General features: G+C 38.3%; 1 protein-coding gene across 1 annotated transcript in view; it reads right to left on the bottom strand.

The window, feature by feature from the left end:
• The window catches only part of INTS7 (integrator complex subunit 7), a 92,845-nt gene that overhangs the window by 17,623 nt on the left and 58,527 nt on the right, over positions 1–16,695 (bottom strand). The window contains exons 11-15 of the mRNA XM_047839955.1: positions 14,641–14,880; positions 12,935–13,072; positions 11,656–11,862; positions 1,381–1,575; positions 790–893 (exon numbers count right to left, since the gene is read on the bottom strand). Of these exons, the coding sequence (XP_047695911.1) occupies positions 790–893; positions 1,381–1,575; positions 11,656–11,862; positions 12,935–13,072; positions 14,641–14,880 (884 nt within the window). The remainder of the gene's footprint in view (positions 1–789; positions 894–1,380; positions 1,576–11,655; positions 11,863–12,934; positions 13,073–14,640; positions 14,881–16,695) is intronic.

Raw genomic sequence — 16,695 nt, 5'->3', positions numbered from 1 at the left:
GGATTCAATCACAGAAATGGTTTTCTTCTGCTTAGATGTAGAAGTTTCACTGATAAAAGTTAAAAACAGCAACAACCAAAATGGTCTCTAGATACCCTAGGGGTTCCTAAGCTGGGGCTCAAGGGATCTGTTAACCCTACTGCAACTTTACAAATCTGCTGGGGGGTGTGCATAAATGCGTTCTGGAGAGGAGAGGGTCCACAGCATTCATAAGGTTTTTACTTAGAAACCCAAAAGGCCCAGAACTACTGGTTTATAGGCCCTACAACTTAAAAACAATTTATCTCTGCCCTCCTTTCAAAAAGGGTTTGAGGCTGCTAATAAGAAAATACGGAAAACCCAAGGAAGGCTTAGGGAACAAAAGGGACAATGAAGATTATGGAATAAGAGATCATTAATAAAGGTGATGGGAACCAGGGTTGTTCACCATGAAGAAAACAGAAGTGATGCAAAAGAGAAAATGGTTTTCTGGTGGGAAAATGTGTTACGTTTTCCGCTGCAGCTCAAGTGAGCACCAAGTATGCGACACTGGGGGACCCGGGTTTTGGATGCTCTTCTTAGCGGTGGAGAAAGGCCACCACTGAGTCACTATTAATTTTTAAAGCCTGGCTGAAGTTAAAAAGTACAACTGTACTGCTCATACTAGATTTCAAAAGAGAAGTTATTAATTATAATAAATTTGTAGGCTTATCTACTATATATTTTTTAGTCAAGCACATCTGAAGCATTAACTCTACATTTAAAAGAATACTTCCAGAGAACAAGAAATAACGAGGCGGCTTAGGATATAGTTCCACATTCCTCAAAGTTGCTGAATCAGCATCAAAAGATGCCTGGTAAAGATCCCCATATCGGGAAGCAAGGCTTCGGAATTCTTCCATGGACTGTTTCATCTGAAAAGAAGGAAAAGTATCCATTACCAGAAACAAACATGCTATTATTATTGTATAATAACAGACCACAAAAGAAAAAAACAACCCTCCTCAAACAAACAAATCCAAAAGTAGTTCAACTCTTCATTTCCATTCCATTCATTCTTACAAACGTTGTTAAATAAAATTAACAAAGATGGTAAACGTTCAAGGAAGTATAATAATACATATAATACACAGAAACAAAAAACATTGCTTTTTTAGCTTCCAGTTCCACTAAAACAATTAATACAGTTATAAACATGCAGCACCTAGTGAGACATCTTCAATCATTTTGCCACTAAAAAAATGTCAGCCTATTTTTGGCAAGACAGATGAGTTAATAAGCATTTGATAGTTAATGTCTTTTAGTCAAACCGCTGATTTCAGAATTTTTCATCTCACAACTAACCTCAAAAACCTCTAAAGTATAAATAAACACTGCACTGAAAATAAAGTTAAGACACACCTGATTGGAGATGCGACCACACCTCTGAAGGTCATTCCCTAAGGTCATGGCAATGGTTGTGGCAATTGCAGGTGGAGGGCTTGTCTTTAGGCTATTGCAAGTACAGATAAGTTGAGAGAAGGCTTGTAGAAGGTCAATCCTGAGTTTTACAAATTCACACTGAAAACTTAAAGGATTCAGTGGTGTACTGGCAGCCTGGGGGGAAAAAGATATATATAAGACAAAATAAACATAAGAGCAAGATGGGGCCAGACAAAAAGTATTCGGCACCGTTTGTGCATAAGAGCAGTAGCTCTAACACTGATGGATAAACAAACACCTACATTATAAGAGGAATGATGTAATATTAGAAAGAAAAACTTAGCATACTTAGCATCAGCTCTGAAAAACTGTATGTTTCATCAGCATTCAGGTTCTTTACTTCCTACATTCACAGTCTCTACAGCATGTGGGTTGGTTCGATCATCACCAGTAGGTTATCATTTGAGGGACACTTCAAGGACATTATCATTCTTCCAAAACCCCCTTATCACCACCTTACTTTCTTCAAAAAAAAAATTTTTTTTTTGGGCGCCTGGGTGGCTCAGTCGGTTGGGCGCCCGACTTCGGCTCAGGTCATGATATCGCGGTCCGTGGGTTCGAGCCCCACGTCGGGCTCTGTGCTGACAGCTCAGAGCCTGGAGCCTGTTTCAGATTCTGTGTCTCCCTCTCTCTCTGACCCTCCCCCATTCATGCTCTGTCTCTCTCTGACTCAAAAATAAACAAATGTTAAAAAAAATTTTTTTAAACGTTTATTTATTTTTGACAAATGGAGCGGAAGCAGGGGAGGGGTAAAGAGAGAAGGAGACACAGAATTCCAAGCAGGTTCCATGTTGTCAGCACAGAGCCCGACGTGGGGCTCGAACCCACGAACCGTGAGATCATGACCTGAGCCAAAGTCAGAGGCTTAACCAACTGAGCCACCCCAGGCACCCCACCACCTTCCTACCTTTCTAACCTGAAATTCTCATCACTGGAATCATTAATAGGATTTTTAAAACTTGGGAGGTGAAGGAGGAAAGAAAGATAAGGGCAGAAGAAACATGGTGCTAGACAGTCACTGTTAAAAAAACATGTTGTCTCATAGCTGCATCTTCCCACTGTGAGCCCAGATTAATACTAAAAAGAATTTCTGAGTAGACATGTTTAGAATGCACAGAGAGGCTAATGGAAGGAAGAACAGTTCAAAACACACAAATAAGTTTCAACGAAGATGGAGAAGTATCAGGGTACTTATCCAGGGTCCTGGATAGTAAAAGCAACATTTGCTACATAGAGGGGGCAAAAAATGTTAAGTCAAGCCAGAGACTCATTGGCAACGAACCAGGACAACTTTTAACTACTCAGCAACTACTCTAGCAGAGAACCGAACGTGGTGCTTTCAACACAAGGCATACCAAAAATATGCTAAATTAACAATAAATGGAGGCATAGTAAAAATAATTTTCCTCTGATATGACTAGCTTAAAACATGCTGATGCTGTTTGCTCCTTAGATACTACCTCACTTAACACTATCCTTTCAGCAGGAGAGCAACGCATTTGACTTAGGGAAGTCAGGTACAATATTACCATCTAGCCAAGTATCACATATTGACCTTAGTATACTTCTCTCTACTTTTAATGTCAAATAGTAAGTTTTGTTATTTGGTAGTATTCATATTTTACTCTAGGACTTAGCCACTCCCTAGAACACACACCTGCTCTAATATCCTTCTTAAATTCCAAGGTCCTTGATGATATTTAAAAGCTACATATAAATAGAGCTATAGTAGTTAGAGGTAATAATTGTACTCAATATAGTGAATTCTGTGGTTTTCATGCTTTTGGGATGTCTGTTCTAATCATGACACAGCATAGATTAGGAGATTAAACAGATCAGTTCAATTGTTTTTAATTCCTTAGAGATTTAATTTGCTCTTATAAGACCTCCTCTGCTCCTTAAACTACTACCTGCTATTTTTAACTTACTGCTTGTCAGTAACTTTACAATGGTCAGGAATACAAGTAGGTGTATATGATACTTTTATATAAATACAGACCATCTGACCAGACAAAAAACACTGGCAATCTTGTCCCAACATGCATTACAAAACTGAAAGAGAAGCAAGATGTAGTTACAATGAGGGAGATTTACCGCCAATTCTGGATTTATTTTTGAATATTTTATTGATGATGTAAGATGGTCACCTTGAAAGTGACTGTGCATCTTGGATTGTGTTAAACTGAAGGAAAGCAATGCTTGATATAACACATGTTCAAAAGAACACAGAAAAGATAGATTTGTCATAGAGGTCAGAGGCTTTACGGTAAGATCACCCATGAAAGACAGAAAATGTGTAAGAAATAAAACTTAGATTTATAGCAGTATGCATAATGCTAATAAGGAATATAAAGGACATTATTTACTTTTCTTTGTATTGAAACTAAAGCTTAAACAGAAGTTGGGAATCTAAGGTTAACAGGTAAAGCAAAAATTATATGTAACTAATATTACCCTTGCAACTTCCTCAAGGAGGAATGATATTCAGTGAATTCAACACATGCCAATGAAGGAACAATGAAGGTACTTTTGTATTTGGATTGCTATTTTACTTCCCCGTTAAATAACTATTTTTCTCCTTCCTTGCTTTTTTTTCCCTTCCTTCTTTCTTTTCCCCTAAACATTTACAGTTAAATCTTTGTGAGGTATGCAAATAACACTACTTAACTGTTGACTTGTAGTACTTACCCAATTTTCTTTTTTTATTTTTAAAGTTTATTTCCTTTGAGAGACAGAGAGAGACAGAGCATGAGTCGGGGAGAGGCAGAGAGGGAGACACAGAATTCAAAGCAGGTTCCAGGCTCCAGCACAGAGCCCTACGCAGGGCTTGAACCCATGAACCGTGAGATCATGACCTGAGCCAAAGTTAGACGCTTAACTGACTGAGCCACCCAGGTGCCCCCCCACCCAATTCTCTAAATGGAGCTACCTAAAGAAACCAACATGGCTTAAAAGAAAGCTATCTGATGAGCCCAGTTAAAAAACAGGGTGTGTGTGTGTATGTGTAAGCCATAATGCAAACTTTCGACCTGGCAACCACCATTGTACTTTTGTTCTTATAAATCCGACTTCTTTACATATCTCGTACAAGTGGAATCACGTATCATGTGTCTTTTTGTGTCTGGCTTATTTTGCTTACTATAAGCTCAGATTTTGAAAGAATAAGCCAAGCATAAAGCAATCATGGCCTAGACTGTTTTAGACCAGGCCTCCTGCTAACAACAGCAGTGAAGACTGAATACAATACTAAGAACATCTATTTGAAAGCACTGAAGAGCTTAAGGCAAAAAAGGATTTTGAAGTAAAAAATCATGGAGAGATGGAAAATGCAAGGAGGTGAGACTAACATTTGGTAACATTTTCTCCCTTGAGATATTTGCTAACTTGCAAGCTGCTCCTGAGAGTCTGAGAAGCTGAGCAGAATTGCTGGCAATCTCCTAGGACCAAGGGGGTGCTGGGAAGAACATTTCAGGCTTTTGGCTATAACCTCAAAGGGCTACGCCCCAGGAGTCAGGAGAACCCAAAAATGTACTGGCTCTCTCCAGGACTGAAGCCTAGCTTTGAATCAGTTCAGTCCTTGGTTGGATTAAGGTGATCTTACCCTAACTGCCTGCCAAGGGCAAAGAAAGAGATGTAAGGCTCTGGATGATGTAATAGGATACTTTTTCATCCACAGTGTCCAAAACCAAATAAAAAATTACCTAGCATACAAAAAAGACAAAATTCTCCAAACCAAGAGGCAGAAAAATCAGTCTAAGACACAAGCCACAATGGATCCAGAAAACAGAACATCAGACATGAATTAGTTAAAAGAAAGTAAATGGCAAGACAGAGTCCTGGCAGAGAACTGGAAAATATAAAATAGCCAAATGGAAATTCTGGAACTGAAAAAAAAAAAAAAAAAAAAACACAACAAACCTAATGAATAGGTCTGACAGCAGATTAGACACAATGTTAAGAATCACTGAATTGGAAGACAGGTCAGAAGAACATACATAGAGCTAAGAACAGAGAGATAAAAAGATGGAAAATGCAGAAGAGAATGTAAGAGAAAAATGAAACATGGTGAAAAGAGTTATTGTAGGTATCTGGAGTCCTAAATGAAAGAGAAAGGGACAGAAGCTATAGCTGAAGAGACAATGGCCAAATGTTTGAAAATAATCAAAGTCATCAAGCCATAAATTCAAGAAACACTATGAACCCCAAAAAGCATTTATATTGGTAAGAGTCTGAGCTGGAAACCACCATGGGAAACTTTTGGTGGTATTTATTAAAGCTGAATCTCAGTATATCTTATGACACAGCACTACCATTCAGAAGAAATGCACACGTCTACCAAAAGATGTACATTAGAATATTCATATCAAATTACTCTTAATAGTCCCAAACTGGAAATAATCCAAATGTTCCCCAGTGATATCAAAGATAAACAAATTGCTTTAACAGTCACCAAAAGAATATCACAGAGCAATGAAAATGAATGAATTACCACAATATGTAAAAACAATAAAATGAATGAATAAACATAAAGCTGAGCAAAATAAGCTACAAAGGTAAAGGAAGCATGAACTGGGGAAAAAAATTTTAAAACAAAAACCATAAAGGAAGAAAGACCAATAACTTAGACCATTAAGTCTTAGACTACTAAGAACTACTGTTCATCAAAAGATAGAAAGTGGGGAATAAAAGCTACAAAATAAGATATTTGCAACTCGTATCACCTATAAAAAAACTAGTATCCAGAACATATAAGGAACTCTGACAAATCAATAAGATAACCAGCCTGCTAGGAAAATGAACAAAAAACTTCAACTTTCACTTCTGTGAAACATCTTTTCTCTCTGTCTCTGTCTCTCTCTCTCTCTCACACACACACACACACACACGCGCGCGCGCGCGCGCGCACGAGTGCGTGCCCACATACACACACACACACAAAATACAAGTGGCCAAATATGAAACAAATGTTCAATTGTTTCAAGAAAATAAAAAGGTAACTACTGAATGGGAGAAAAGATTTGCAAATCCTATATCTGACAAGGGGCTAATATCCAAAATATATAAAGAACTCATTATTAACCCAATAACAAAACAAAACAAAACAAACAACAATCTGATTACAAAATTAGTAGATCTGACTAGACATTTTTCCAAAGAAGACATAAAGATGGCCAAGAGGTACATGAAAAGATGCTTATCATCACTAATCATCAGGGAAATGCAAATCAAAACCACAAGATATCACTTCATATCTGTTAGAATAACCATCATCAAAAAGATAAGAAATAAATATTATCAAGGATGTGGAGAGAAGGAAACTCTGATATACTGTTAGTGGGAATGTAAACTGGTGTTAGCCAGTATGGAAAACAGTAAGGAAGGTTTCTCAAAAAACTAAAAACAGAACTACCATATAATCCAGCAATTCCACATCTGGGTATTCATCTGAAGAAAACAAAAACATTATCTCATATATGCGCCCCCATGTTCATTACAGCATTATTTACAATAGATATGGCAACAACCCAAACGTCCATCAACAGATGAATGGATACAGGAAATGTGGTGCATATATATAATGGAATATTATTAAGTCATAAAAAAGTGAAATTTTGCCATCTGCAATAACACCGATGGACCATGAGGGCATTATGCTAAGTGAAATAAGTCAGACAAAGACCAATGTTGTATGATCTCATTTATATGTGGAATACAAAACAAAAAACAAACAAAAAAACCCCAAGCTCATAAATACAGGGAATAGATTTGTGGTTGCCAGAGGTGGGGAGTTGGGGGGGGGGGTGGTAGGTAGGTGGGTGAAATGGGTGAAGGGGGTCAAAAGTATAAACTCCCAGGTATAAAATAAATAAATCATGGGGATATTGTGTATAGTATGGTGAGTATAGTTAATAATACTGTATTGCATGTTTGAAAGGTGCTAAGAGAGTAGATCTTAATTTGTCAGCAAGAGAAAAATTTTTATAACTATGTATGCTGATGATGGATATTAACTAACTACACTTATTGTAGTGATCATCTTACAATATATACAAATATTGAATCATTGTGTTATATACCTGAAACCAGTATGTTACATGTCATTTATACCTAATAAATAAGAAAATAAGTAAGTAAAATGTTTAATTGAATTAATGACTTGAGAAATGTCAATCAGAACTTCTAGAATATACCAAGTCAGGAGAACAATGCAGAGCAACAGAACTCTTATACCCTGCTGGGAGGACTAGAAGTTTGTAAACCACTGTAGAGAGGCTCCTGGTATTAGTTAGTCAGTTGAAGGTACACATAACCTTGCCATTATCCTCCTAGGAAATATATCAGAGCAGTATTTCTTAGCAGAGGCAGGAGTGTCCTGGGCATTTCAGGATTAAAGCCAGTAGCAGTCCCCCTTACCCTATGACAAAGAGAAACATCCCCACACACTTTGGAGCAGGGGACAGATACACTGCTTCGATTGAGGTCTACTGCCCCAGAAGAGGGTTTTCAACCTCAGTGTACCAGCCACATTTTGAACCAAGTAATTCTTTGTTGAGGGGACTTGTCCTGTGGATTGTTGGATGTTTAGCAGCATCTCTGGCCTGTGCTCGCTATAAATGCCAGTAATACCATGACAAATCACGATGACCAAAAATGTCTCTAGACATTGCCAAATGTCCTCTGGAAGGATGAAATCATCCCCAACTGAGAATGACTGTCCTAGAGAAAGCTTTACATAGGTGTATCGAAAGACATGTACAAGCATGTTCACAGCAGTACTGTTATACTAGCAAAAAACTGGAAAAATGAAAATTTCTATCAACACTAGGAGGGGCAAATATTCATATGATATAAGAATATACAGCAGTAAAACTGACCTAGAGCTTCACACAACAAGATGAATAAATCTTAAGAACATCATTTAGATGGGGGAGCCTGGGTGGCTCAGTCGGTTGAGCGTCCAGCTCTTGATTTCAGCTCAGGTCACGATCTCATGGTACATGGGATCAAGGCCCAAGCCAGGCTCTGTGCTGACAGCGCGAAGCCTGCTTGGGCTTCTCTCAACCTCTCACTCTGCCCCTCCCCTCATGCACGCTGTCCCTCGCACACTCTCTCTCTCTCAAAATCAATAAACTTAAAAAAAAAAAAAACATAATTTAGATAAAGCAAGTTGAATACAAATATGTAGGATTCCTTTTTATATAAAATTCAAAAACAACATAAAATGGTACCTTGTCTAGAATTACAAAAAAGCGCATTAAAATTATAAAGAAGGGCGAGGGAACGGTACACACAAGATGCAGGATGGTGGTTACCTTTGTAGGGTAGGAAATGGTCTGCAAACATGGAGGAATATGCATGAATTTTAGAAGCTATGGTAATGTCCCATTTCCTGAAGATGACAGGTATACTTGGATATTTGTTACATTTTTATATACCCTCTACAATGCATATGGAGATGTTATACATAGTCACTCTTTTAAAATAGATAAAGTTAACAATCCACCATCGTAGGCAGAATGCTAAGATGGTTCCTCTGGTTCATATCCCTTGGTATCCACATCTTCAGTAATCTCTGAGTGTGAATGAAACCTGTTACTTGTTTCTAACTAGTGCAATATGACAAAGGTGATGAATTGGGGGGATGTAATTTTAGATCCTTAATGAAGTGACTCTGTATCAATCAAAAGAGAGATTCGTATATTCTGGATGGATCTTCCCTAATCAGGTGAGCCCATTAAAAGACAGTCTTGAAGGTGAGAGATCTTCCTGCTGGACTTGAAGCTTCCACAGATTCTACAGCTGTGAGGAAATGAATTCTGCAAACATGAGTTCTGAAGAGGACCCTGCGCTTCCTCGAGCCTCAGACAAGACTGGCCCTGGCAGACACCATGACTGCAACCAGGTCAATATGAGCCGAGGACCCAGCTAAGCCATGTCTGGACTTCTGGCTCATGGACACAGTGAAATAATAAATGAGTGTTGTCTTAAGTCACTAAATTTGTGGTGATTTGTTAAACAGCACAGAAAACTATAATACTTTTTACAATTTTTATTCTTAAGTAGCAAGATAACTGTATCATTAATCACTGTGTTGGGAAATTAGCTACCCAGCGTCGCTGTAGGGTCCCCGTAAGCACAGAATGCTGAGCTTCTCTTGTTTAGTTTGGCTGAAGGAGGTAATTCACAGAGCTGTACAATCTCACATCAGCTCATTCACGTGGCAGGAGCAGAAGGGCGTCTGTGCTCATATCTTCTCAGTTACAAAGATGCAAAGCTAGTATCAAATCCACACTTGCCCAATGAATGATAAAAATAAAATCTTTACAAAAACCCTGATGGTATAGTACAATCAGAAATGTGGAAAGTTCCAAATGACTGTAAGGATCATACTGCCTTCTTCTCTAACCTGTTATCAAGAAGAGAATCATTTCCTGATTTTTTTTTTTTTTTTAACCTCAAAGCAGCGTCTGGCACATAGTAAGTGCTTATGGTCTGTTGAATAAAAGAACTCCATTTCAAAAGGAGATGATGTGAGGCCCAATAACCTGCCTTAGGTCATAATATGTTAACGGCAGAGCGGAGATGAAGACAGGGGCTTTCTGTCTGTCAACTGAGTACTTTCTTTCTATGTCAGAATTCAATCCTTAATTACTGCCAAGCCTCATTAAATACACATACCACACAAATCATTAGAAGACTATTAAATATTCAACAGGATTTTCATAATATTAATTCTGTCTGCTTCACTGTTCTCTGAGCTTCTTTCACGGATGGAACCATTTTCTGTGCTGAATAAACAAGCTGCACGTGAACTAGAAAATGAAATAATTTTACTGATCGCAACCAATAACCATACCTTTTGATTTTCTGAGGCATTTATTAGCCTGATATAGGTAACAACACTCTTTTCCTGGAATAATCAAGAGGAAAGAATCACAGTAGTCCCTGCTACTGGGAGCACCATGAGCTAGAGAGAAGCCATTTGTGTATTCCCGTTTTTAAAACAGCTGCTGATTAATCCTAGCTAAAAAAGAAATTATACTTCAAAAGATATGTACCACAGGAGTCTGAATATTCTGTCTCTTTTGTGACATCTGTTTACTCTTTATTCTACTTCGGAGCATCTCTTTTGGGATGGCCCACCATTAAGAATAGTTTAGATTAGGGGCGCCTGGGTGGCGCAGTCGGTTAAGCGTCCGACTTCAGCCAGGTCACGATCTCGCGGTCCGTGAGTTCGAGCCCCGCGTCAGGCTCTGGGCTGATGGCTCGGAGCCTGGAGCCTGCTTCCGATTCTGTGTCTCCCTCTCTCTCTGCCCCTCCCCCGTTCATGCTCTGTCTCTCTCTGTCCCAAAAATAAATAAAAAACGTTGAAAAAAAAATTAAAAAAAAAAAAAAGAATAGTTTAGATTATGTGATAAACATATGTAAACAGGTACCAAAAGTTTTATGGTTCCATGTAAATATATACAATCTTAAAAGTTGGGTGACAATACTTACAAATTGTCTAATTTTGATTATATAAACTCTTGACTCTTGAGGGGAAAAAAATCTTTGCATTAATACAGAACACGCTCCTCTTGGATATAGGTTCCTACTTTGGAATACGACTCATTTCAAGGAAACATAAGAAATGTTAATGGTCTGCCCTTCCTGCAACCCCTTTACTCTCCTGGCAGAGAAAACAAAAAACAGTAGCTGGCTGACTATTAATTTGAATAGGAGGATATCACAAAGGGGTAAAAAATGGGACGCTAGCATCCTTGATAATTCCTTCTTTGTCTACAAAGTAAGAAACTCTAGTTTCTTAGTGAGCAGCTTCCAGGCATGAAATAGGGGGCAGGGAGTTACATGTGATGGTTGGTACTGAGCCAGTACGTCTTATTACTAGGAGTCTAGAGAGGAAATACCTATCTCCATGTGTCCTTTCTGCATGGATTCAGTAATCCTTCTTCTCTGTGGTACCTAGTACTTGACAAAAACAAAATGATAAACTTCCATCAACTTATGAATATTAAAAAGTGGGGGAGGGGTTAAGGATTTACTACCATGTCCTATTTATTGTTTTAATATTGCTAAATCTATTTATCAGCAGATTTTTCAAGGTAGTTAGAACAGAATAACCCAAAAAGAAAAGGGAGACCATTCTCACACGAATCAAGTTATCACCACCAAAGGAGAATTAAGAGTACTTACTGTTAAGGAAGCAATCCCTTTGTGGTAGAATTTTAAAGACTCAGCAATGCAAGAAAGTGCTGAACTATAGTTCTCCTCTTGCAACCCGGTGAGGCACTGTTCTGCATGTGAGAACTCCTTCAGACTATTCAGCCAGAAGTAGAAATGTTCTGAGGCAACCTGAGTCAGCAAACTCTGATAAAGCTCTCTGGCCATGTCATGGTTACCCTAAAAAAGGGGGGGGGGGGTGTGCACATGATGAGATTCTTACATTTGAATTAGGTAGTGAGGCAGCTAAAAGACAAACTCAAACCTTGGATAAGTTTTAACAATCATTCTTCACATTACATAATTCTTTGAGACTCAGTCTAAGTATTTCTTCAGAGAAAATATGCTGAGCTGCTTTTATATAACAGAATGCCTGAAGTTCTTTTCTAAAACAGTTCCAAAGAGAAAATAAATGGAATGAACTATAACTCACATCTAGAATTTTAGTTCAAACTATAGAAAGTATGAACATCTACCGTATGTCATTCTGTATGAGCTAGTTAGTGCAGTGGGGAGGTGGGATGTGAACTCCAGTAAGTTCCCTGAAGTGATTATTAGCAGCACCGCGAATGCCTCTCGAAATGACCGAGGGAGGGGAGCTGTTGGGGGGAACGTGAGCTCGGTATCCTGCAGTGCCTGGATGCTTGGGGGTATTGACTACAACAAAGAATTGTTCTCTCGATAGAGCTCCTCCCCACATTTGAGAAACACCGTAAAATGAGAACATGTGTTACAATATCTAGAATAACACTTCTCAAACTTGCTCTCTGGTCTTATCCCCAAAGGATTTCTATACTGTCCAAGCTCTATATTTCTCTCAAACAAAATAAAAATTGTTAGGCTTTTCATATGGCTGAGAAGGGAACAGCCTACTAAAACGTGCCCCTATCTCCAAATAAGAATGACAAGGTTGGAGAAAGAGAAGGAAGAAAGATCTGGTGTACTGATGATGGAGGATGGAAGTGGTGGGTGGGAGGCAGCTGTGGTTATGAGAATACAGGGCAAAATGAAGTGGCTGAAACTCTTCAGCCAAAAAGAGTTCATATTTTTGGAATTCCCGTGGAACTTTCCCCATAACAACACACGAGAAAAGTTATAAACTAGGTCCTTTCCATTATCATCTTTCAATCCTGTAACTAAAACATACTTCCATATTTACTTTCCATCTTGACTAGGGGTGACAATCACACAATCAAAGGTTTGTAACCTGTCACTTTCACCAACCCAGTTCACACAGAAGGATAACACGTACCATTCTGGATGCCTGTCTGGCAATTCGGTAAACAGTCCATCCATTGGAGACACTTTCGAGCTGCTGCTTAATTACTGCCTTTACTTCAGCGGATAGTGCTTTCTGACTTGCTACAAATATCACAGTGGCCAAACTCACCTAACGTTGAGAAAGAAGGAAGAAAAATAAGGAAGAAAACATGTAATTCTATCCAATGTCATAGATAACTTTAACCAAAAGGGAGAAAAATTAGAACCCATCAAAAAAGAACAAAATTTGTTTTCCTTTGACATTTATTAATTTTCCACTTCGAAGTCATTAAGCAATTTATCCCATTGCTCAGAGTATTGTTTGTAATAGCAAATAATCAGAAACAATGCCCATAAATACGGATAAGGAGACTATGATATCACACAGTGAAATACCATATAGTAGTGAAAGGGGTAAACCAGAGATACCCTTATCTATTAGATGGCTCCCACCAAACAGGCAAAGAGACAACATGCAAAAGATTTCATGTAGCAAGATAACCTTTATATAAAGTTAAAAATATGAAAAGAATATTGTTTATTACTTAGGATATATACCAAGGTAGTAAATGTATAACATGCATGGGAACGATTAACACCAAATGCAGGACAGTGGTTAGCTCTGGGAGAAGGAAGAAGATACTATTAGGGAGGTACATAGGGAAGTACAATTCAACTGTACTGGTGAGATTTTTTTTCTTAAGCTAGGTGACGGATGCAAATGTTTTCATATTATTCCTTATGCTTTAATATTATGTTTCATAATTTAAAACTGTCTCACAGTAGTACTAACAAAAAAGGGACAAAGAACATTAGTTGAAAATGCTGCTTCAATAAAAAATAAACTTGGCTAACTGTGTCTTAGTATTCTGAAGCTGATATATACAAAGGTCCACATAAGCTGGGATAACTGTATGATGTCATTCCCATGGCTACTGCCACTTGGTCATCAAGGGTAACTTTTCCTGGTAGGAATGAAATGGGGGTAATCTTTTACACAATTCTCCCTGGAGGATTAAATATAAAATGAGCTTGAGTAAGAAATCTCATTACACTTTTCTCCAAGCCCTAAATTCAGATGACCACAATATGAAGCGGCCAACTTAAGGCTTACATCTCATTTATGCTTATTTAGAGCGAAGCCTACTCTCAGCCCTGGAGAACTTCCAACTACACGTTATTATATAGCTTCCCTGTCTTCTGTTTCTAAGCATGCACCTTTCCTAACCCCAGGACTATACTGAAACCTAAACAGGATTCTAAACAGCTACAGAGGTCCTGAATTGGAAAAGAGGAATTTGAGCTAATTTATGGTCACTGTTATCATTACATCTTTAACTTACATTTTTGAAAGTACAAAATAGGGTTTAGTTCATTACTGCTTTGCATTAGAAAGGAAAAAAAAATTATTTTCACTTGGTAATAAAACAAAAATATCAGACTGGAGGTTTGGCTACACTAAGCAACTTGACAGGGCTTGGGAAGAATGCAGTTTTAGATTTGAACTAAACAGAGCTTTGTAAATCAAAAGTGGAAACAGTCAAAAGCTCACAGTTCTAATTCTGTTCTGACTTCAGCAGACTCTTGGTCTTACATAATTAATCTAAGTAGAGTCAAACAGTAACGTTGACTTCCTAAAGTAATTCCCGCTACACCAGATCTATTCATCCCCAGCAGGTTCAAAAGGTGGCTCTTTACCAGAAGTTCCTGCTGCTTGTCTGTGGCTGACCGTCCGATCACCTTGTAGAGCTCCATGAGGTCCCCGAGCATTCCGTCGCCCAGCACTGGCAGCTGCATGGCAATGGCCGCCAGGCAATGGCACATCAGGATCCGCGCGGCATCCTGAGCACTGTGCAGCTGGGTCAACAAGGTCTCAACCACTGACTGGCTAAGATGAGGCCTGCCCTTGGCTAGCTTCACCATACAATTCAGAGCAATCTGCACATTGAATAAAAGATGGACCAGTTACATGCTGAAGGTATTAAATGAAGCTTTAAAGAAAAGAATTTTGTACAAGTGATTAGGAAATATCAAGGAAAAGGTTTTCTGTGGGCATAACATTTTCCTGCCTAAGAAACACACGGCATACTGAATCTTATTATCAGGATCTGAAAGTGAGCCATGTTTAAATGAGAGTAAGTCAGGACTGTATATTAACCACTCATTTCAAGGTAGGCCTATTTAAAAAAAAGACTTGAGATGAAAATCACAACAAGGAAGAGGCCATATACATGCCAAATGGGATATCACCATGCTGCACTTTCGTTACTTTTCAAAAACTGCTTCTGAAGTATGGTTTGTAAACTTCGCTATACCAGCATCACCCAGGATGCTAACGAAAATACAGATTTCCGAACCCCACCTGTCCCAAACTTAATAGATTAACTTATTTTAGTATTTGGGTTACTAGGAGTTTAAAGTTCAAAAAAGGTGTCCTAAATGACACTGAGGCACACTGAAGTGGGAAGAGACTTCTAATTTTCTTTCTTTCTTACTTCTCACCTGAAATCCAAAAATCAATTGGCTTTAGAACTTCCATTCGGTCCAGTTAATGGCATCGACTAATATCCCAGCCACCAAAACCAGAAACCAGAAGTCCTCTCATTTTTATGTAGCCAACTGACTGCTACATTTAGTCATTTCCATTTTCGCCAAATCTTCAATATCCACCTCCTTTCCATTCTCTCTACCACGACATAAATCTCTTCCTAATTTCCATCTCTTGAAAGCACAGGCCCGTTAACCCACCTTCGCACTACACCCATGTAGCTTTCAGTATGTGTTAGGAAGACACAATGAGGTCTTCAGAACCAGACAGGTCCAGAGTTGAAGATCAGCCTGCCCTTGATCAGCTAGGTATCTTTCAACAAGTTATTTTATCTTTCTGAATCTTAATTTCCTCGTGAGCATTAAAGAGGGACAAATTTCACTATATTGGTTTTTTGTAAAGAAAAAAATATATATACAAGTTGTCAACAAAGTATGGCACATAACAGACATATTTAAATAACAATAATAACTACAACAAATGTTACAGCATGTCCATTACTTTAGAAATTTTAATATCCCCTCAACTACCTTGAGAATCAAGACAAAGTTCCTTGGCATCAGGTCTGGTAACCTGCTTGACAGAGCAGATCTTCCAGATCTCCTAATTGTGTCATGTAGCCACAGGGGGCTATTCACCATCTTCCAACATGAGAGGTAGACTGCTGTTTTCATAACTTCTATAACAGTCATCCCTTGGATTCAAATGATCTTTCCTCAATACTGAAATTCTACCCCATCTTTCAAGGTTTAACTCACAAGACAGCTACTCATTCAAATCTTCCCTAACATCCTTAGTTCAACTGAATCACTCTTAACTCTTAACTCTCATTAGAATTGCACTGTGATTCGTACTACCAGGGAACTTGGTGCATTCTGTTTGGTATTATTGTCCCTTAGGTAAATGTCAGTGTGTTCTAGATGGGGAACTCCTCTAATACAGAGACCTTTCTTGACCATCTATGTATGTCCCATGGTGCTGAGGCCAGTGTTTTATTGACACCTACAACTGGTAAGAAAAGGATTTGGTTTGTTTTCTTTCTCTCTTTTATAAAACTTTTATGTAAATGTATTATGGCTCCAAAGGGATTCTGGGGATGAATCATTTGCCAAACACATTTTTATTTAACTAATATCTTTACTGTTCATCACTGTGACATACCTTTTCTTAACATTCTAAACTAAGTTATGACTTACTTCGAACTG

Source organism: Prionailurus viverrinus, chromosome F1 (genome assembly GCF_022837055.1).
Source record: "Prionailurus viverrinus isolate Anna chromosome F1, UM_Priviv_1.0, whole genome shotgun sequence".
NCBI classification, from domain to species: Eukaryota; Metazoa; Chordata; class Mammalia; order Carnivora; family Felidae; genus Prionailurus; species Prionailurus viverrinus.
This window is presented reverse-complemented; position numbering and strand designations above follow the sequence as displayed.